This window comes from Heloderma suspectum, chromosome 4, assembly GCF_057233095.1.
Source record: "Heloderma suspectum isolate Gila_16-S chromosome 4, 16-S_ref, whole genome shotgun sequence".
NCBI lineage: Eukaryota > Metazoa > Chordata > Lepidosauria > Squamata > Helodermatidae > Heloderma > Heloderma suspectum.
This window is the reverse complement of record NC_139461.1, coordinates 235,049,885-235,074,110: the sequence shown is the minus strand read 5'-3', so window position 1 is coordinate 235,074,110 and position 24,226 is coordinate 235,049,885. Positions and strand designations below refer to the sequence as shown.

Below are 24,226 nucleotides of genomic sequence, written 5' to 3'. Positions count from 1 at the left end.
CATTAGTGGGGAATGCAGCCAATGACAATTGTTACATTCTGTCTTTACAATTTTCTACAAGTCTCTTACCCCTCTACTTCATAGGGGTATTTCAAATATGACAGGAGATACATTCTTCCAACTAGCAGATTCTTCCCAAGAGCAGGAGTTGAAAAGGACACTCACCATTTAATAAGTCTACAGTACAGGCTATAGTCTATAGTACAAATCCATGCTATTAAAGGCCAATGTTTTGAAAAAGTGAGGTTCCCCTAAAGCAAAGACACCCCCTTTGCTGTGAAAGGTGAAGGCAAACAGTAATACTTCCCTCTGGAAGTGAAGGGGTTATACTCCACATCAGCCTTGAAACGCATATTGTCCAATGCAGAAACTAGGATACACAGCACTTGGGCTTGGGCTTGGGCTTGGGGGGGAAATCTGTTAAACACATTTAAATAAGGCATCACTAAACAGAGTAACTGCAGATATTAAGGTTAAATGGAAAGTAGGTGTCTACCCATAATACCTTCCTCTAAAAATGTAGAATACATATGACATTCTACTTTGATTTCTCTAAGCACACCAGATGGGACTGTGATGCTTTCCAAGAAAGTATCCAGCTCCTGGGTTTGCCCCACCTGCACAGTTTTCACAAACCAACTATGCAGCAGTGTTTCTTTTGTTAATCTGCAATAATTCAAGCTGATCTGAAATATTTTGGAAATAATTTGCAATAGCATCCAGTGAAGTGTCAGATCTCCCAAGTGATCAAGGAAGAGCTTAATTTGGACGAAGTTCCTGGAATCTGTTTCACAAGAGTACAGCAGACACCAGGAGTCTTGGACATTAAGGGCTCAATCCTATGCATGTCCAGACAGAGATAAGTCCTACAGCTCCCAGCATCCCCCAGCCAGCATGGCTGGCAGATGGTGGAAGTTGTAGGACTTATTTCTGTCTAGAATTCATAGGATTGTGCCCTAAAACTCCAAAAGTGCATGCTACAGAAAAAGTTATTAACAACTAGTAGTTACATGTAACAATTTTCTTCTGAGGTCCATATAGATTTGGAATTTGGGTACCAAAGCATCTGGACTTTACAAAAGAGGGAAAAATGAATTAAAAAGTGCTAAGATCATAGTTTTAAATCCTATGCAAATAGAAAGAGTTCCCTTTGCAAAATAAAAGAACCCACAGTAGCAATGCCAAGCAACAGAGAGTGCTTGTGAGACATGGTCTTCCAAATCATATCCTCTGTCATAGTTCAAGTTGCATAAAATATGGATGCATCAGAAATAATAGTAGTCACCAGCTTGTTCCAAAGTGGAATCTCCTCTGTTCCCACTAGGATTAAAACACCAAGGAAAGGATTATTTCAGCCCACTGGTCAAGGTGGTCCTTAATGACACTATGGCTACAATCCAACACACACTTATATGGGAATAAGCCACTGAACTTAAGAGGGATTTACAGCTCTAGTCTATGGATGTCTACTCAGAAGTCCGAAAGAAGTTACTTGTTTTTCCAGACTTTTGCTCAGATGTCTTCCTTGCATTAAGAGTCAACAGAGGAAATGGTTAAGAAAATATGCAATCAAGTTAATTTTGTAATGAGGGATAAATTAAAGTTGGTCTTGGGTATTCCCCCTTATCAATCAATGTATTACAATTCAATCTCATCAAATTTGGAGCTTGAAAGGCTCATTTCTAAAATGAGGAAAAATATTTTCCACACTTGTTTTCCTCCTACATTTGAACCATATGAATAATGCTATATGAACAAAGCTATAATACAATTCAAGAATGTAATCTTATCTAATATTTTCAAAGAATTTAAATAATTTAGATTTTCAAGAAAATTGTCAAAAATTGAGGTATTTCTATTAAACTCTGTGGATAGGCCTAAATGAATATTATTAGTAGAAGGTAATTATACGAAATTAGTTGCTGGAAGGTAAGACATGAGGAAGTGACCGGAAGTACCAGATGAAGAGGTAATAATGAATTTCTTTGGGAGAAAGGAATTCAAATTTTTCAATAAAAAAGTATTTGCGAACTCTTTAGATACATTTCTTATCATCCAATATAATGCAAATTAATAATGACAGAAGATGAAGTGTTTGTGGTTTGGAGGGCCGTACAGGTATGCTGGGATTGCCTTGTACCTACGTTTTTGGATGGCGTATAAAACAAACATGCAGTCCTTCAGCTATATTAGTAGACTGTGTTAGTTCAAGATGAACTAGCAAATATATTAGTAAACAATTCCCTCAAGTTAGCACCAACAAAAACAGTCAAATACATCAAATTCTCACCTATGGGTGTGGTTTAACAAAATTATGTATGTTACAAAAATGTCTGTGGACTAAATTAGATCAAATAGGGAAGGTAGACATGAAATAAATTTTGGAAATGCTGGGAACCCTTCACTGCCTACTAGACATTTAAGTGATGGATCTCTTAATGCATTATAATTTTATAATTATATTTACATTGGGTTTTGTTATGTTGCTTGAGACAAATTATTATTTCATGATAAAATGGGATTTCTGGTTGACAGTCTCCTTCAAAAATCCAAAGAAAGGAGCCTCCATTATAATACAATATATATTATCCTTGCTTAGTATTCAGAATAGTTTTGTGCCTATTCCCCTAGATCCTTACCTTTGGAAACAGAGATGGATTTTCTTTCTGTATTGTCCAAATTTAGGAGCTTCTTTTCTCTTTCATCCTCCTCACTTTTCAAATTGCTCAGCATCTCCTCCAGTGTCTTCACAATGTCAGCAAATGAAGGGCGTAACTTTGGGTCCATCTATAAACACAATAATAAGTGACAAGTCACATAGCGGCTCAGTCACTAAGCAAAATCTGTACACATAAACTATGTTACAAAGTTGTGGTTTTCTTGGTATTTTACAGGTCAGGCCACACAAGCACTACTTCGATGGGAGACCGCCTGGGAATCAGGCTTCCTGCATTAAGCAGGGGGTTGGACTCGATGGTCTTGTACGCCCCTTCCAACCCTATGATTCTATGATTCATACATGTTTAACTATTGTTGTTTATTCATTCAGTCACTTCCGACTCTTCGTGACTTCATGGACCAGCCCACGCCAGAGCTTCCTGTCGGCCATCGCCACCCCCAGCTCCCCCAAGGTCAAGTCCGTCACCTCCAGAATATCATCCATCCATCTTGCCCTTGGTCGGCCCCTCTTCCCTTTGCCTTCCAGTTTCCCTAGCATCAGCATCTTCTCCAGGGTATCCTGTCTTCTCATTAGGTGGCCAATGTTTAACTATAGGGCCATTTTTAATGGATCTTGTGGGGGAAAGCTGATCTGAAGATTCATTTTGACAGAGCCATATGTTTAATGCAGTGTAGAGAAGAGGAACAATGATAGCTATATCCTTTATGCCTTTTACACCGAATTCCAGGAGTCTAACACTAGCTTGTAGAGATCCTTTGCCTTCAAAGTCCTTCATGAACCATTCATCTGAGCACTAAGAGGCCTCAGTGCACTGCTGTTTTGTTTAACATGAGTTGGGATTTGTGGAAGGCCCTCATTTTGTTCTTTTGAATATACTCACATTGCAGCAGTTGAAGGCCAACTGGAGGAAGCTAGGGGGACAATCTCCCACCATGTGCTGAAAGGCATCATAATCCAATCCAAAATTCTGCAATAGGAAAAAAAAAAGTGAATTATTAACACATGTGAAAAAATGTACTAGACAAAGAAATGGGGAGATTACAAAGACAGAGTTAAGACGCAAAACATGAAAGGTCGTTAGAGAAGGGAATTCTCTACATTAGCAATATACTGAATTATATGAGTAGGCTCTATACTAGCAATACTGTGTCACATAGGTTAAGTCTACAGTGCTCCAGAGACAAGTCTCCTTAGTGGATATGGGTAATGACATGGGGAAAAGGAGAATTTCTTCCTGGCTTCTCCACTTAGCTCCGCTTGTGCACTTCTCTTGTCTGGACAAAGAGGTACTGACCCATCACTTTTTCCAAAACAGCCTACCTTTTATTATGTGATGCTGGGAATTATGTGACGCACTAGACTTTGTGCATCCCCAGAGGCCTTCCTTCATGTGCCTTAAAACATGTTTTGGGTCCAAAATAATCCTACTCCTGCTTTTCTTTAGTGCCTGACCAAAGATGGTCTGGCTGCATGTAAAATAGCCTAATCCCAAGGACTGATTTAAACTACAGTGGTTGAAGTACTAAATCTTACTGTTCCAGCTGAAGCGTGATCCTGGCTGGGAAGTAGGAAAGTCTATTAGTTTTTTTCAGTACAACTTTGCACAAGCCTTGTGGCTCCTATGGGTTAAAAACGGTCTACAGGATTGTTGAACAAAGGATTCTAAGAGAAATCTGCCCCTGCCTACTTTAAACAGCTCCCCTGTGTTGCCCTCAGTTGGTGGGGAAGGGAAGGAGGAAGTTCTGGTGCAGCAACACAAAATGCTTCTGCATTTATCCAGTATCCAGTTCTGACACTACCACAGAAGAACAAATTTTCCCTTTGTGCCTCTGCTAGCGTACACATTTTCGAAAGAGTGCTAATCTCTAGTATCAAACCTATCTTTGAGGTGGTTCAAACAGTCCTCTTATATTTTTGGAGTTCTAGTACAAGAATGTGAAAGATCTCCCAAGACGTCACAGCTTCCTCCAATGTGTTCTAACATTTTATAGCTATGTAGTGTACTGTATAAGGGACTTTATAGCTGTGTCTAATTATACCAGGAAGTCTAGTATGAGGTGAATCAGAACTACAGTGTTTGGCCATCATCAGCTTAGAATGTGGAAGCAAACTGCACAGCTGATCTGTGATGAAACAGGGAACTCTTGACTGTTATCAAGATTCACCTATGAACATAGTTTTGCAACAACTTTAGTATGGACTACTTATGAAATCACCAGCTCCCTTAAAGATGATCTCTTAAGATCTCTCTGAGGTAAGAACATCTACTTCCCAATCCCCACTACCAAAAAGAGTAGACATATTGTCGAGAATATTTCACAGGAAGCTGCCTTATACCAGCTCAGATTTTGTCTATTTAGCCAAATACTGTTTACTCTGACTGGCAGCAGCTCTCAAGGTCTCAAGCAGATGTCTTTTAGATCATCTGCTACAGAATCCTTTTAACTGGAGATATCAGGGATTGAACCTGGAGCCTTCTGTATGCAGTGCTCTACCATTGAGCTATGGTTCCTTTCACATTGGTAACCTTCCAGGACCCCCCAAACCCAAAATTTTCTCAAATGGGGCCTACTTAACCCCAAACCAACCTACTACTTGCTAAGAAGTCATAGGGGAAAAATTGACCTGTGATTTCCATGTTAAGTTCAGAAGAAGGGTGTTGCTTGAAAGCGGAGAAAGAATAAGATAGGATAGGTATGATATCTGCACTTTCATCCTGCTCATCAGGAAGGTAGAAATGGGGTACCTATGTCAAAACGTAGCCCTAACTTATAAGGGAAGAATAATTCTTTTTCAGACTGCCTGTTTCAGTGAACAAGATCGTATTTGTAACCTGCTCTGTGTTATAGCCAGCAGTTAATACGGACGCTCATGACAAATTGCAAATGTAGCACTCACCTGCAAAGTATAATTTTGTGTTTTAAAGGGGAGGGGAAGAAGAGGGTTCTGTGCCACTCCTTCATGCAACTGTATTAAAGGATGAATGCTTTATTAAAAGGCTTATAGCAGTTATTCATCATGTGGTCAGCAGCTGTGTGGAAATCATTAATGACCCATTGAAACTCTTGAACATTTATCAATGCACTTTGCTCACCTCCGTGCGAGGGAGATAGTCTGGATCTGCCTGGATCCTAGCTATAATCTCACAAAGAATGATCCCATATGAGAATACATCCGCCTGAGGAAGAGGTAGGGGGGGAGAAAGAAAAGATGACTACAGTTTTATTATAGGCACTCCTCAGCTGCTTTATGTCAGGGTTTTTCCCTCACTCCATCAAAAAGTGCCCCTTTGTCATATCTCTCTGGCATTCAAAATTCTCACCCCCCAACAGTTGCCAAAGTTCTAGGCTGAACAAATAGAAACCTAGGCCTGGAGGTTAGCAGTCTTACTTCCTTTCTCCTCAGGGATAATGCATGAAAACTCATTCACCAAATAGATATATCAAGGCACATAGAGGTGTACCTGCCAATAAGCCTTGGAATGGATTTTTCTATCATGAGGTGATCTCTGCTTTCCCCTCTTCGCTCCTCAAAACACACATACAAGCCTCTGGATGAAACTCCAATTGCTCTCTCCCCTCACACCTGTTTCAGGTTGTCCAGCTTGCATCATTATTTGATAAAGAATGTTTGATTTTATTTTTAAAACCCTTTATCCTTAAAACTACTCTGAGAAGGAGGAAATGGCTATGGGTTTGACACAAAGACTAGCTAATCAGTACTCTGCAAATCTGGCTTCTGGTGCAAACCAGAAGAACACATAACTAAATCAGGCAGAGAAGGCAGTAGGCCTGTCCAAAATGTGGTGAGTGAGCTTCTACAGTGGGCTCACTGCTAATAAGAATGCATGTCCATGTGAATTTTTGGATAGTTTCACAGTAGTATATTTTCCAGAGGGACAGGCATGTTTGTTGTTTTTTTTACTACATCACAGAATAAGTCTTGTAGTTTCCTAAATAATATTTTTATAAATATGTAATAAAAAAACTTATAAAAATATTTCTTATGGCATAAACATTCATGGACTAGAATCCCCAGGGCAACACTTCATTTAAATGGAATTCATTTAAAGCTTTCCAACCTTTTCATTATATGGCTCGTCCCTCAGCACTTCAGGTGCCATCCAATAAGGAGAGCCCACCACTGGCAGCTTCTCACTGTATACATTTAAATGGAGAGATGGTTAGTAGTAGTATTTCATAAGCATTATGTTAACCCTTTAGCTTTGAGCATGGGAGTGAACACCATCCTACCCCAAGCAAAACATCCCAGGACAATTTTGGCAGAATTTTATAAGTTTCCCCTTACATAATTCTGAAAGTCATTCCACCTGGGAAGCACGCTGGAGGCTTCCTGGAAACTGAAAGATTTCATTTGTTACAGTGGTGGCATTAAGAAAAAGGTTTAATCCATATTTGAAAACTGTCTTTATATGGCAGTACAGTCAAATCTGTATTTTTAAAATTCCTGTTTTGTTTCAGCTATGGCCAAAACTATTCTAGTTCAGTCCATTAATGGATCAATATTCAGTTAACTGCTTTAAATATTTTACCTAAGTAAAACGCATATTATGACAATACTAATTTGCAGTAATTTGTGGAGCATCTTCAAGATCAAAAGCATCAGTAGAAGAGTAATTTTTCTTTTACTGCACCCCATCAATTAGATCATGGTACTTTATATACTACATTTAAACAATTTTGAAATCACTTTTTTTAATGGAAACAACATGAAAGCAGTGAAAAAAGTTTCTAGGTGAAGTGAAGAGCAAATAGTGCTATATGAAGGGACTTGCTTTCAAAAGTCAACACCCTGGAATCCATCAGCATTTCCAGGATCTGTTTTCAGTGCCAGAACTCAGTTCCTGATCGTATGAAGTAAGGTATACTTGAGTATGTGCAAAGTACATTCCTTCACCACTGAGAAAACACAGCCTGCCCCCAAACACTAAGGACTGGAAAGCACTGCAAGGTAAGAGCATCCATAGACAGGCACAAGCCTGTTTTTAGACGTTAACTGTATTTGGCCACTATGCAAATTCATCTCTCCAATTTCTGGAGAGAAAGTTTCATAGCATCCTACAGACAATCCAATTTATCATAACAAAAGGTCTTGTGGACCAGAGTCCACTTCATCATATGCATGAAGCTGACAGATATTATGCATACTCATGGGTGCACAGGGCTGAAAATGTGAACAATGAGGTTAAAAGGGCTAAGAAAGGCAAATCTAAGAAAAACTGTGGTATGGTTCTGTTCTGCTTTGGTTTTGCAGGTCAGTTTACTGCTGACCTGAAAGTTGCCATTCTTCAACAGAGGAATTTCAAAAGAAGACTCCAGCATGAAATAACTGGATTGGAATAAAATTTGATTCTGTTTGGGCTCAAATACAGCCAATGGTTTTATGTCCAACTACAGGTGTTAATACAATCATCTTAGCATTGCTAAGCAAATTATCACCAATTACAGCTATTGTGAATGGTTGCTGCATATATTTTAAGCTTTACTGAATTGTGTCAGACTGAACAGTTCATATTTTTGCTGTTTTTTCCATAATGTTTTTGATTCACCACACACCCACACACACACACACACGAGGGAAAGAGAGAGAGAAGTGGGGGAGTATCACTTGAGGATAACACATTATGGATCTGATGAAGAAGACTCCAGTTAACAAAAGCCTATGTCAGAGGTCTCCAGCCTTTTTAGCAATACACGTACAGGACAGGCAAAACATCCCCTTGCTCCCCATCCACATGGGGTTGAGCATGCTTCAAAACAAAGCACTGGGCTGCAGCCACCCATCATTTTTATTTTCTAATACCACCTCTGGAGCCCAGAGGCATTCTTGGAAATAAGCACGGCACTGAAGGCTGGTGATTTGCAGCACACCATCAACCCAGTTAAAAAAAAATCAGGAGGGGCAGGGAGCTTGGCAAGGTGACTAGAGTTGAAAGGCTAGAATGTAATCAGTTCAGTGGAAACAATCAGAAGGCCTTTTCCCTTTAAGTTGAAGCCCCGTCAGTATTTATCTTAGAACTGCAGCACTACCGATCCTTCATTCTGATTACCTCTGCGAAGGACACTTACCTATAGTCAGGGATTTTCTCTGCCAAGCCGAAGTCACCAACTATAGCAGAATATCCATTCTCATCATGCTTTATCAGACAGTTCTGAATGAAGGAAAAGGGGAATTAATGTTGCCCATGTTTGAATTCCACCATTAAAACTTCAAAAACATGAAGCAATATCTTATGCATATGAAACATATCTGATCCAAGGTGTGAACATATTAGCCACATATCTGCCAAAGCTATCTCGTATATTTAGCAATTGGTTCAAGTTCATTTATTTATCATCTTTCTTCTTCTCTTTCATTTCCTTCCATTTTTATCATCATTATCAAAAAATAAATTCTTATCTTTTCCTAATGCTTTCACATAATTCAGCGTGGCTTAAAGCAAATAAAATCATAACTACAACAAAACAAATATTAAAATACATTAAGATATAATACAAACAACCAGAGTGAGAGAATAGAGTGAGATAATGGGAGGTTTGTGTGGGACTAGCGCAGGAGTGGGGTGAGTTTGTGGATACAATATACAATGAAAATACAAGTGTAGTGCAGTTCTGCCATTTGTCTACTTTGGTTTTGACCCAGTTAAATAATTACAACTGTATTGCCCAAGTATAGCACAAAAACACATAACACTAGGTGGTAATGTCTATGGGCTTCCCTTGAGTGGCACCCTGCAATGTAACTTCAGGTACTTAAGCCTGCCCATATAACGAGTAGTTAAGAATGTGTGTGCATGTGTGTGTGGGGGGGAGACGCAACCAAATCTTCAGTGTGCTTCTCTCATGAACACAGATGGTTGTTTGATTCCTAGTCCTGAGTATTATTTGTTTTAACCTGAATCAGTAATACCACCTACTGTTCACTTTAGGATTTATACATTTACACAAGGCCAACTGAATCAGGCCAACCCAGCACACACTAAAGCTACTCAATTACAGCCTTTGTTATCTCTCGTCAAAGAATGCATTCATTCAGTTTGCTTGTGGTTAAATATTTGTTCACTTCAAAATGCAGCTAAACCCTAGAGGGATAACATTAATCATACTAAAATGTTAAAACCATGATGAAAATCCAGCACATTTGGTGCAGAAATAACCATGCACTAACAGGTATTTTACAAGGCAAGGGTTCTCTCCCCCACAGTTGGCACTGTCAAATGGCATGTAATTTTTCTAGCTATTTAAGAAACATACTAGAAAATGAAATGGAGCTTTCCCCTAAGGTTTTTGAACTCTAAGAAGCTTTCCATCCTGAAGATGGAATTGCATTTTTAAAATTATCTTGCTGGTCAGTGAGTGAGTGATATTCATTTATTTGCTTTCCTGCATTAGCACATTGGTCCACTATTTGTTTTGCAAATATTGTAGAGGAAACCTTTAAATCCAGACTAAGAACATTTTCACTAAGATTAAGAAGAGTAGAGAAGCATTTTCACATTCTGTAAACAGGAGATTTGGCAAGGTCAAGCCAGTCTCACATTGCCTTAATTCTGTGGTGTTCCAGACAGTGTCTGCTGTCTCCCCTCTCCCCACAGCAAAACAGATGCACATCAATTCTCAATCATAAAGTAGTTAGTTGAAAGTCATACACAGATGACCAATCAGTGAACTAAGCCACAAGCATCCCACACACAATGTTCAGCATAACTCTTGGGAATGTCTGGTTGTAGTAGAGGATCTGCTCTCTTGCAGAAGGCTTTGCAAGCCTTGGTTTCACTGGGACTAGGGCAAAGTTACCCAAGAGGCTTCTATAAAAGGATAATCATCTTGGTTGCAATCTCTTCTAGCTCCATACTGACTAGCTATTATCAGCTGACAAGAGAGCACAATGAGGCTTTACATGTACTTTTCACCTGTCCATTATGATCAACTGTGGTGTTTTACCACATTGACCAAAGTATGGCACAAGAAAATGTCTTTTCTGTTCCTGATGAAAGACAGTGTCTTCACACATCTGTAAATGTTTTTGATTATGGAAAATGCCCTAGCAATTTCGTAAAACTGTTGGATAGTTCTTGCTTCAGTCCAAAGTCCTGGGGGCCACACCTTAAAGTACTGTAAGAAATGGTTTTACATTCACCTCCAAGGTACTGCTGGAAGGTTAGAATCTATTATACACAAGTACACTTTAATAATTTTATTGGTATTTTGGCAAGGTGGTGCATTACAGGGCAACTGTGGGTACTTATTAGAAATATGACCCTGGATTGGGCCTCCACAGAAGATCTCTGGGAAGTTTTTAAATTTATTTTGATAAAACACCAGGCTATCAGGTTGAGAAACAATGGTTACATTTACTCTGGATACTTATTGTCTCCATACAATCCCTGAAAACAACTCTTTAGAATGAAGTTAACCCAGACAGTATAGAAGTGCTCTTGGTCAGTAGGTGTTCACCTTGTTTTGGATGGGGTTGCACTCCCCTTGAAAAATCAGGTTTACAGTTGATGCCAGCCTCTTTCCAGTCACAATTCAAGGTGCTGGAGATTACCTTTAAAGCTTAAATGGCATGGGACCAGGATATCTAAAGGACAGTTGTCTCTCCGCGTTTGATCCTGTCCATCCACTGAGGGCACCCAGGGAGGCCCTTTTGTGTGTCCCACCACCATCTAAATCATGGTTGATGAGAACAACCATTATTTCATCTAGCCCAGTACCATCTACTCTGTCTGGACTTAATCAGAGTTCTTTCCCAGGCTGGAGATACCAGAGTTTGAATGGGAGACATTCTGCATGCAAACCATGCACTCTGCCACAGAGCTATGGCTCCTCCCTATGCAGATTCAAGCTCTTTGGAGTGTATTGCTGCACTGCTTATATAAAATACTCAGCTGCATGAACAAATGTCTCTGTGGAGACTTCTCTTTTAGACACACATTTCTCTTTCTGAAAGTTTACACAATCCAAGCTGTGCCTTAGGCTGAAACCTTTGTTAAGCATCCCTTAAAGAAGCTCAAGTTGAGTTCTAAAGAGTTAACAAATGTTTATGCATAAACAGATGTGAGTGAACATAAAAGCTCCTTTTGTGTGTTGGGAGAGCTTAACATCTGCTTTGCACAGTGTAATCCTGCTAAGGAAGCGCAACATTTCTTTTTTCCTCTCACAAAGAACTGATATCCACTAGTAATAACTTGTCCAAGCCAAATGCAAGTCCCTATTGATTCTCAGTGTGTTACAGAAAGCGAATTCCCCTGAGAATGACTGCTTGATATTCAGGAGTGTTACTGCAGTTTCATTCACACTAGCTAAAATACCAAACGGACAAGTGGGACATATCAACTGCAACTTGTTCTGTCAACATCACTGGGAATGATGGATGAGGCAGCAAAGGCAAACCTATAATCTCTCAGTTTAGAATATACCGTACCTATGAAATATTTTACAGCCATTACCTGTAAATGTAAAGGTGGGAAAACTGACAGAAATGCTGCTAGGAATTTATTCCTGCCACTGTCTTTAATAGTAACCTTTTGCAATATTGTTAACGGAATCCATCTTTGCTAAAGATGTTTGTGTGATTGAAGGAATTCATGCCAAAAAGTATTACTGTGATGTAAACATGTATAGAGAGCTAAAGCATTTAGGTTACTTTGCACTGCAAAATTGTGCCTCAGGTGAACAGATCTAAAAGTGATATTAACATATACGAAATGTGTCTTCATACGAACTGCATTTTTATCTCATCTGGGATTTTCAGAAACTGCATCCTTACCCTCCTTCATTATCTCCCCTGCCTGACTTGAGCAGTTGCAAACCAACTATCTGAAATTCTAAATTCATCAATTACCTCATTTGATTTTGAAGTTCATTACCTTAAATAGCAATGTCATCAATCGGAGGTTGTGAAAATATCAATATTAGAGATATGCCGAAAAGAATTATCTAATGTTCAAGGAACATTGGTGTTTCTATTTTAGGATTATGGAGCTTTTGTATTTGAGTTGTCAAGCTAGTCACTTGATACTAGAACACACTGCTTAGATGCAAATGGTTGCCCATCCAAGGTCTGTGATCACTCCTCACAATCTGAGGTAACTTGTAGTTGGCTGGAGCATGATTTAGAAGAACATTCCTCTGAAGCAAACAGAACTCAGGGTGGATTCATGTGTGTCTGGAAAATGCCAACTGCAATTTTATCCAATGGTGTCATTCTGCTAGCACAAACTCAGTTTTCAACCTTGCACAACTATCAAATCTAGTATTTTGATTCTGCTTGCACAAAGCATTGTACAACCCATTATAACTTCATTAGGCTAGGGTGCTGCTTGCGTTAGTTCTGCTAGCATTTGTGCAACTGCTGGTGTAATGTAAAAATTTTCCACTAGTGTAATATTGGATATAACATAATGACACGGCATCTTGAAACACAGAGTTTGTTCAACAATTTGTATTGCTGTTTTATCTGTCAGTGAAACAGCGTCTAGAGTGAATCTATCACCAGCTCAATGTCACTTTGCAGCAGTTTAGGTCACCTACAGAACAATGTAGGTGTATGATCCATTTGTATATCTAAATGCCCCCTATAGCTTAAAACGATGTTAATCCATTTTAAGATATGGGGAGCATTTAGATACACAAAACTAAGGCTTTAGGGAAGGTGGCTGGGACAGAAACAAGCCTCGATGCCTGCAACGTTTTGCAGTTTTATTTAATTTGGCTCTGTAGACTTGAGTTAGAGTAATTTGCTGCGAACAAGTTTAAAAGGTTCATGTTGTGCAACCATCTTCCCAGAAACATAATCCTAACTCATTTGTGATCTCTACTTCAGGTTAGTTTCTTCTCAGACATCTACACAACATGAGTTGTTCTGGGAAAGTTTAATCCACTAAACTATGTTTCAGTAGTTTCTCACAATCCTTTTAAGTGACACTTTACATAACAGTTTTACAGTTTGAGGCACTGAAGGGGGCTGACTAGAGCAAGACTACCTTAGAACATTTGCTATCCACAAAGCGTAACACATCTATTGTCAAAAACTTTCATTTGATAGGGAGATACAGTACCTTGGATGTCAGATCCCGATGGAAAATGCCTTTGTAGTGCAGATAACTGAGTCCCAGAGCAATGTCCAGTGCCAGCTTCACTCTCACTGTCCAGGACAGGTGCTGATTACTGTCCAACAACTGTTCTAGGTTACCACAGTTGATATACTGCAAAAAAAAAAGAGGAAAAAAAGAAAAAGCCATTTAAAGAATAAAATTATAGTTAAAATTGAAATTCAAAGCAAAAAAAAACTCTTGAGAAGAGCTGGTGGACTTAAACATTGGATTTGATTTGGCGAGGACCTCATCCTGGGCTTTGTACAGCAAACAAGTAAATCTAACTATTAATAATATACTAAATTGTAACCCAAAACAATAATGTGACCAGGTAACTACATTGTGATATTTCAGAGCTGTTCAGATGACTCTCGTGGACCAAGCAGAGAAGTGTCTCCATTTTATAGATGAAGAAATTAAAAACAAACAAAATCAAGAACACCCCATTGTTGGCTCTATATAACAAAGTAAGATGACAACAAATGTGGAAACCAGGCACAGTAATTTTGATTCCCACAATGCCCAGTTCCTTGAAATGCTAAATAAAAGTAAATAATTTAGTAACAGTAGATGAATGCAACTGTCCTCCATAACAGATTCTGGATTTCCCTTACCATGATACTTTTTACTGGCAGGGTGTGTGATGACCTTGGGGAATTAGTATACCCCTTAGGAGGAAACATGCCCCTGATTATCTAGGCTTCATGGGGGCTGGGCAGGGGGGAGGAAACACACCCCTCCCCTTGAGTTTGGTCAGAAATCACTTTACGTACTCTAAATTAAGAAACAAAGTTTCTTAAAACATCAGATAGCAGGTGAGAAGGAAAAGGAGGCACAAAACAAAACACAAACTTGCTAGCTTACGGTAAACTCATACAATACTAACAATCCCCCGCCCCCGCTCTCATCTGGCAACTGGAGTTTATTTGGAGAGACAGTATGGACCCCAAAACCCCTTGCAAAAGCTGTAATTTATTTCCCCTGGCCAAGGAAGTAGGGTGACTACCCAATTAGCTCTCCCAACAGATTCACAGCACATAAGCATGGGACACTACTTGCCACCTGTTAAATTAGGCTGGTAGGAGGCCACTTAAAGGAGCATGGCCTTGACTGGCTCAGCCAGACAAAATACCTCCAGGAGCTCGTACATCTCTCCAGACCCCAACAAAAATTATTAATTATTGTGATGATTATTTATTACATTCCTATACCGCCCCATAGCGAAAGCTCTCTGGGCGGTTTACGGAAGTTAAAATGTTAAATACAATATAAAAAGTTTTAAAGCTATTTACATAAACACACACAGACAATATACACAAACAACATATAACTAAAAACAACTTTGAACAGTCAGTCATAACTAAAGACACATCCAGGATGGATTAAAACTCATCATGTGCTACCAAATGCCTGGAAAAAGACGTAGGTCTTAACCTGGTGCCAAAGAGATAATAATGTTAGCACCAGGCAGACCTCATCAGGGAGCTTGTTCCATGGGTGGGGGCCACCACTAAGAAGGCCCTCTCCCTCGTTGCTGCCTTCTGAGCTTCCCTTGAAGAAGGCACTCAGAGGAGGACCTTAGATGCTAAATGTAGTGTACGGGTAGGTTCATTTCGGGAGAGGCGTGCTATCAGGTATTGCAGTCCCAAGCCATGTAGGGCTTTATAGCTTAAAACCAGCACCTTGAATTGAGCTCGGAGGCAGATAGGCAGCCAGTGCAAGTGGGCCAGAGTCAGTTTTATATGTTCTGGTCCCTGTTATCAATCTGGCTGCTGCATTTTGCACAAGCTGCAACTTCCGAACCGTCTTCAAAGGCAGCCCCATGTAGAGCACATTGCAGTAATCTAACTTGGAGGTTACCAGAGCACAGACAACTGAAGCCAGGTTATCCTTGCCCAAATAGGGACATAGCTGGGCCACCAACTGAAGTTGGTAGACGGCACTATGTGCCACTGAGGCCATCTGAGCCTCAAGTGTCAAAGATGATTCCAGGAGGACCCCCAAGCTATGGACCTGCTCCTTCAGGGGGAGTGCAACCCCATCGAGAACAGTAATATTACAGGAAGCAGTTGCTCTGGCCAAAACATATCCACAACTAAGGGGAAGTGGATGCTAAGAAACAACTCATGTCATAGGGGATGATATCAAGCAATTCAAGATTCTCCCCTCCCACTATATTTCTACAATAAAAAGTTTTCATCTAGTTCATCTTGGAATCTCAAGATTCATGGACTGCTCAGCACTGCACAATGTAGCAAAATATTTCTCTGTATCAGTCCAGGCTTCAGCGTTCCACTATCAAGCTCACCTGGCCTCAAGAACCCAAAAACTCAAGTGCACAAAACATGAATATACAATATACTCTACATTTGCACTTCTCCTTTAATGCATTCACACCAGAAGTTTATATCCGAGTTAATACGAACGTATGGAGCCGCTGTATACTGAGTCAGATCATCACTCCATCAAAACCCAGTATTGTTGACACTAACTGGCAGCAGCCCTCCAAGGTTTCAGGAAGGAATTTTTCTACCCCTACCTCGAGATACTGGGGATTGAACCTGAGACCTTCTGCATGCAAAGCATATGCTCTACCACTGAGCTATGTCCCTATAAGCCAGTGATCAAGGAACTATTTCATCCACTGAATTATAAATCAAAGAACTGTTAACTTCTAGCTGTCCAAAATACTCAAACATCTGAAGAGGATCGAAAAGATATGTTCTTTGTCTGGATGCCAAACTACTTGGCCCAGATTTTAGGAGCCAGCTCAAGTTTTTCAACTTATGCCAAGAGAATTCAAGGCCATCTCATAAAAAAGTGCAGTTGTTACCACTGGTGCAATAGGACTACAATATGCAGTGATCTCTGCTAAGAGCAAATTCATTCTACACATTAGGAAGGTAATATTACTGTGTAAATCACCCATGGGAAGTAACAGCTACTTACCCCAGGCAAATACAAATATCTGTTAAGTCAAAGTTGCATCATACAACGCAGCAAGAAGTTTTCAGTATGTCCACTGTGTGTCTGTGTGGTGAATGCCACAATATTTAAAGTGGAACTACATACAAGCTCTGGTTGGAAACTGATAACATAACCTTTTTGCCAGTTAAATTGAGCAAATTTTATGGAAGGCTGGTAGGCAGTAATCACATATTTAGAAACTGAACCTGTGAACTGAGAAAACCCAAATAAGTACAAAACTATATGTTTGTACTAATGGTGTCAGAATATATTGCATTCTATTTTATGCAAAATGAACCAAAATTAAAAAGTGAGCAATCAGAAAAGATAATTGTAATTATAATTATTTTTGTTATTTGTGCAGTCCTTGTGCAACTGAGGGGGGTGGCAGGGGAAAGGAGAGTTCTGTTTTGATTAGACCACCCCACCATCCCAGATAGGAGAGGAAGAACAGACCATCTTGCCTGGGTGGTCTGCAACACCTTAGGGTTGCTCTATAAGTCACAAGAAGCCCTGCACAACTGAGGCACATTATCTGTACAGCAAATCACAGTTATCACTGTTGTGATGGAATTGCTAGAATCTGCAGGTCTGAAGTGAAATTGGTGTCAGGTCATCTTACGCTACACTACACCTCCTTTACATAGTACTAAGTACCTTTAGATCACTATCCTGCTCCTAACCTTCAGCTGTATTTCTCAGAGAAGAGCCTCCTTTGCATAAGCAGTACTTCCTCCATATTTTTCTCAAAGCAGATTATCTCTCACAGTTCATTAGGCTTTGATTCCTCCATGCCATCTTTTATCCAAGGACTGAATTCAAGTCCCTCCACCTTAACAGTCTTCCACCTCCACATGCTCCAATCGCCTTAAACACATGATCTCGCCTTATGTTCTGCCTTCTTTATGTAGCACCTTCAATACCAAAACAAGGTTTATAAAAGATAGGTATCAGTGAGTCAGGTAAGGAAACCTAGCAATGGCTCCAATGCAATGTATTTACTACCTTGACTGGTGTAAACATTACGGGAATGGAAGATGACATGCATCTTTTCCTACTCTGCCTGTTGTGTTATTTTCAGTGGAGAAAATAAAGCCAATTCTCATGAGATAATTTTTAATCCCATAAACTGGTTACAAATGGATCTGAACATATCTTGGATCTGACTATATGCCAGTTCCAAGCACACATATCAGCAAGGACAACTCCATATTTTCTGTGGCAGGTGTATTTACTGGGCATGCACAAGTGTTTTCCACAGCAAAGTAGTATAGATAACATCCACCCACATGTCTGGGAACCTTGACTCAATCAGGGTCCCCAGACACGTACACATGTTACACATCAGACAGAAACAACATAAGAGAAAGGAAAAACAGCCCCCCCTCCCCAATATCTGAACTGGAGAAAAAGAAGGATACCTAAAACTGTGTGTGGGGAGGGAAGAAATGCAATTTATTAATGTGGTTTAAGCTAATTATGAAAAGACTGGACAAATGCAGACAAAGTAACAGGAGATGCTGGATCCGGAGCTCTTGGAAGATACTTCCTCCATTCAAATTCCTAGTTCATGTTATACTATGCTTTCTTTCCTGTTCCTACTTTAAGAATTGTGAATTTTGATCATAGATTATTCATGATCTTGGCGGGTGGCCTTCACAGTCTTCTCATTCTATGATCATATGGCATCTGATCTCATGTGTTTTGGGGCATTCTCTAGGGCCTAGTGAAGGTTATATACAGAGCTTCTCACTATCATATTCTCACAAATATAGGAAATAACTGAATGCATTTTTTAATCTTTAAAATGCCAAGCTTGTTTGAAGATTACTCCATAAAACCTGTTATTGATGGGTGAGGTCTGCCAGTTCATTGTCCTGTTTTGCATGAAACCCTAAGCTATAATTTACTACTATCTGAACAAACAGCTTGAGCCCTCCTCCCTCCCCTTTCTGTTGCCACTGCAAGGAGGAGATCAGAAGCAACTGCTTCTGCTTTTAAACTAGAACAGCTTGTTATGTCCAAACTGGGGAGAACTCTGGTTAAACTATGGCTTGTTCAAAGAAGCCAGGATCAAACCACAGGTTGATCCTAGCTTGTCTGAACAAACCAGAGTTCCCCCCAGTTTGGAGATAACAAGGAATTCTAGTTTAGAAACAGAAGCAGGTATCTTCTGATCTCCTCACAGCTGCACTGGAAAAGTGGGGAGTGCACAAGCCTGAAGGTACTACTCACACACATATCACTAAAATATAGTTAGCTATGTGTAAAATGGGCCATTGTTAGTATATATGGAAGTTCATTATTAAGACTTTTTGCTGAAATTGGTTATAAGACTACAGTCCCAATGGACAGAGCAACAATTCATTTATAAACCAAACACAGTTCTGTCATAATGAACCGTTCCAATAAACCATGATTTATTAGAATAGGAACAAGCCATGAGCCCCCACACACCTCCCCTTCCCCCATCTGACACTGCTTAGCTTCCGCAAAGCTTCTCTGACTTATCAGGGTTTTTTTGGGGTATTGTTTTTGTAATCAGCTTTGTAAAAATATTAGCACATGGCATTTTTACCACACAGTTTCAGGTTTCCCTCTTTTTCCTCCATATGTGTTTGTCATGGGAAACGGTGAAACACTGGTGTACACATAGCAAACAGGTTTGCCATGTAAAACTTGTAGTTGCCCTGACTGCAGACATCATGCCAATACTGGAAACATTTCTGTGTGCAATCTCAGCACACATAGAAAATCCAAAGACCTTTAATAGTGCAACTGTATCCAATTTCTTGTTGATAGGTCATTTGGTTTCAGAGTACTTTGTCCATTATAACTGCAATTTAATCTTATCTGTTGGTGCAGTTAGCACATGAAAAAAGGCAAGCAAGACCCAGTCTCCTTACACACCAAACACTACACAGAACTGGAGGAAAATTAATTCCGAAGAGGTATTATAACCAACAGTGGGCTCACTTCTTTTTACTCAGTAAGACTACAGCTCATTTCAACAGTCTCAAAGCTGCCCATAATCAAGAATCTTGGATGAAAGGTAACTAGATCTCTACTACCCAGCTATTCCATCCCTCTCGTACAAACATAAATCCATTCCAATAGGAGTACTGGAAGATGTGCCAGTTTTATAATTGCTCTTTGCAATTTCAAATATGCAGACACTAAATGTCAGACACAATTTTAACTAATTTAGCCATCTAATAGGGCCTTACTAAAGCTAATATAAACATTGCTTTAAAAATTGGTTCTAAGAGCTCATTGTGTAAGAAATGCATTTACAATTGTATAAGACTTGAAAAATTAATCCAACTCATTTCAAAGCAGAATTAAGGACTTTGAAGTTCCAATGAATTATATTTTTGGAAGACATTTCAAAGCAAGGAGGCACAATTTTGCAAATAAAGTGTACCTATATGCCCGCTCCCATTATGTATAAAAAAGACTGGGGCTTTGCATGATGCACAGCACTTTTTTTCCAACTGGAACAAGGGTTAAGTACAACAGCAATGGTAGCTCAGGACTAAGGGCTGGAAACACAAGAACTCATTTACGTTCCAGTAACATTCAGACCTGCTGTTGAAGAGCTGCATGGAGAGAAGGGGCTGCTGGTGAGTGTTGGTTTGCTCAGCCGAGTATTTTGTTGCCTTCCTTCACAATCCATGGTGGAATCTACTTTAAGAAGCACTGCAAATTCATCCATGACCGTTTAAATTGCTGGTTTGGTATATTGCAAGCTAGATGATGCTACTTCCAGGAGTGTTTGCAAAGATGTGATGTGCTCCTGTGAAAAATTGGGTACTGGAAAATATTTTTTACATGGGATTAAAGAAATTCATAGACTGGAACAGGAAGATAGAAAGCAAAGTTTCAAGAACTCCAGTTCTTTCAGTCTTCATCTGCCCAAGTCCCTCTTCCAGCATTTTATTCTGACTTTAAGGTTGCAAGCAACTTACTATAGGTTTTTCCTCTGTACAGTACAGGAAACTGGCTCAAAAATAAAGCTTTTTCATAGCTATGCTGCAAATGCTTCAGAAAAAGCAAATACAATCCAAATTCTTTATGCAAATAGAGCCATGGTACCCCCTTTTATTGTAACTATTTGGGGCGGGAGGGAGGGCAAAACAGTACATTCATAAACAGCAGTCCCTATCCACATGCAACAAGGCCCTAATTGGAGAAACAGTTCTCCTATCACAGCAAGAGGTATAGAAAACACTAAGGACTAGCTTATAAGTGAGTGATCTCGTCATTTAATTTTCTCCAGAGGAACTCTCCTATGTATGTCATTACGTGGAGAAACCTGTGTGTGAACCAAGTTGAACATAAACCAATTTACAGAGGTCAGCAGACTTTTCTACAGGAGCAGTTTCACTTTTTACAGCTACAGAAATGGATGCTCACCAATGTGAGCTGCATCTGTATACCACTCAATTCACACAGTGATTGATCTATGCAATTCTATACTTGGGATGGATCATATGAAGAAAAATGTGCAATTGGTTTACATATATAAGCCAGCCCTGGATGAAATACAGAACCAGATTATGAACTAACAAATGTAGACAGATCTATGAATGCACATTATTTTAAATGTTATTTGTGTGGAGTTATAAAATTCTTATGAGATCAATTTATCATGTGCCAATCCCTCATGCAGCAGCTGTCCAATGTATGCTGGGAAAAAGGGCAGATCAGTATCAAACCTGGATGTTAATGATAACACAATGTTAACATTTATCTTTATTATTTCTAGAGTTCGCGAAAAGAACTTAGATAAGAGAGATGAGCAGATCACAGCATACATACTACCACTGCTAATAACATGACAAAACCATATCATAACTGTTAACCCTATCATAACTGTCATGAGACATGCAAGCTTTCAAGACAACCACAATTCTAAAATGGTAAGTTGGATTCATAAGGGGTACTGAAGCCTTGTTGTTGATCTGCTCATAAACATCAGCGTATAGTGACTCTCAGAGTTGGGTGGTAGTGGGAATGACAGTCAGCTTCCCTGAATGGGAAAAAGCAAGCTTCCTGGAATGGTTTCCTTTGATAAGAAATACTAGAACCACACTAGTGGTCTAGGATCCAGTTACACAGGCTCGGCAATGGCAACTGGATCAGTGAGCTGAGCTGGAGTTTAGGAACACTACCCAATGACAATAAACTATATTTTTGAAGAAATGAAATGAAATACACATACCACCAATAGGGGAGAGTGTCACCCAATATTTTGTAAAGCCTAACTACCCAAATTTAAGAAACCTAGATTGCTTTTGGAACTACCCACAAAGGGATGCTGCTGTGGAAGAATATGCACAACTCTGATAATAGGCAGGTTAAAGATGGAATTGTTTGCCATCACATTTGAATTGGCAAACAATGGTTACTGCTAAACTCCAAAGCATAACTTGCAAATCCATTTCAAACCATGTTTTCAAATTGTGGCTAGGAGGCAGTGTAACCATCGTTTGCCAATGCAGATGCTATAGCAAACTATGGTTAGTGTAAGGCAGGAATTGAGTAGAAAACCAGGGGGGAGGGTAGCCTGCAGGGGCACCCCCAATTATAGTTTAGCACTGCACTTGAACTGAGCCACTGGTGGAGATGAAACTAGAGGGGCTTCTTCATATGATTCCCTGAATCTTAGTTTCAATTCTTCTACCTTTTAAAAAAGAGGGCAGCAGAGAACTGTAGCATAGTGATTTCTCTTTGCAACAGTCACCCCCTTTATTAAGTGTGGAATTAATATTGTTCTATTGCCTTTACACTGATAGTTGCCAGATTAGTCCACAGAGACTAACGTGTCGTAGGAATACACTTTGATGCAACTACCTGTCTAAGTATGAAGCCATCTCAAAAAATTAGGCAATATATATCTTTTGCCAACCTTGTAAAACAATTTAAACATGTCTCAAGTGTCAGTACAAATTACTAGATTACATACACTTTATTAAAACAAATGATAATCTCATATATCCAAAGTAAATTAGTCCAAAGAACTACCCAGCTAGTTCTGTACATATAAGAGACTTTGGACTTCTTGCCTTAAACAGTGCCCTCTATAACAAAATAGCAAGCAGCTTTTGAAGCTGGAGGGAAGTTTCAAAATCAGTTTATAATACACCATGGGAATGTGTTGTTCCAAGAAAAATATAAACATCCCAATGAGCTAGTACAAGCTAATGGGTTCACCTAAAGTAGCTCTTATGATTCTAGTCCTGGCCTTTATGTCAGCAGTTACATAATCAAACAATGAGTACAAAGCAAAACAAGGGTTAATTTTAGGCATATCAATTTTCCATCTTAGAAATGTGTAACACAAACTGGAAAGCTCATCTTTCAGATGATTTATGATGAGAAGGAAGTGACTTACTAGCTTTCATACCTTCCTTTCTTTCTAAATATTTCAAGCTTGCTCTTTACCTCGTCTGCTTCTCCTTCATGATTTGCTGGGTTCAGCCTTAACTACTATAGGCTGCACAAACCATATTTTTCCAAGAACCATAAGCCACAGTTTGCTAGCTTTGGATAAACAGCAAACTACAGAATGCTGCTAAACCAAGAAATGAAGGATTCAACTGCCATGTGCAAGGGGAAGAAAGGAAGCAAGCAAGCACATGAGCTCAAAGCTTTACTCATAATATAAAACTATCAGAGGAACATAAAAAGAGCCATGCTGGATCAGACCAAGGGTCCATCTAGTCCAGCATTCTGTTGACAGTTGCCAACCAGATGTTGACCAGAAACCCACAAGCAGGACAGGAGTGCATCAACACCACCCTGCCCATGTTCCCCAGCAACTGATGTACATAGGTATACTGCCCCTGATAGTGGAGGTAGCACATAGCCATCAGGACTAGTAGCCATTGATAGCCTTCTCCTCCAGGAAATTGTCTAACCCACTTTTAAAGCCATCCAAATTGGTGGCTATCACTATGTCTTACGGTAGTGAATTCCATAATTTAACTATGTGCTGCGTGAAGTACTTCCTTTTTCTATCCTGAATCTCCCACCCATCAGCTTCATGGAATAACCCCAGGTTCTAATATTGAGATAGGGAGAAAAATGTCTCCCTATCCACATTATTCACACCATACATAATTTTGTACACCTCTATCATGTCTCCTCTTACCCTCCTTTTTTCCAGGCTAAACAAATCCAGCTGTTGTAACTTACCCTCATAGGGGAGTTGTTCCAGCCCCTTGATCATTTTAGTTGCCCTCCTTTGCACTTTTTCCAGTTCTATAATATCTTTTTTTAGGTGTGGTGACCGCAGTATTCTAAGTGTGGTCACACCACAGATTTGTATAAAGGCAGTATGTTATTGGCAGTTTTATTTTCAATTCCCTTCCTAACTATGCCTAACGTGGAGTTTGCCTTTTTTTTTTTACAGTGGCTGCACACTGGGTTGACATTTTCATTGAGCTGTCCACCAC

General features: G+C 39.6%; 1 protein-coding gene across 3 annotated transcripts in view; it reads right to left on the bottom strand.

Moving 5' to 3' along the window:
* Positions 1-24,226, bottom strand: part of TESK2 (testis associated actin remodelling kinase 2) — an 82,779-nt gene that overhangs the window by 4,796 nt on the left and 53,757 nt on the right. For all 3 annotated transcript variants that reach the window (XM_084852684.1, XM_084852685.1, XM_084852686.1), the window contains 6 exons: positions 13,764-13,910; positions 8,770-8,852; positions 6,762-6,837; positions 5,775-5,858; positions 3,561-3,647; positions 2,640-2,787 (listed from right to left, as the gene is read on the bottom strand). In XM_084852684.1, the coding sequence (XP_084708810.1) occupies positions 2,640-2,787; positions 3,561-3,647; positions 5,775-5,858; positions 6,762-6,837; positions 8,770-8,852; positions 13,764-13,910 (625 nt within the window). The remainder of the gene's footprint in view (positions 1-2,639; positions 2,788-3,560; positions 3,648-5,774; positions 5,859-6,761; positions 6,838-8,769; positions 8,853-13,763; positions 13,911-24,226) is intronic.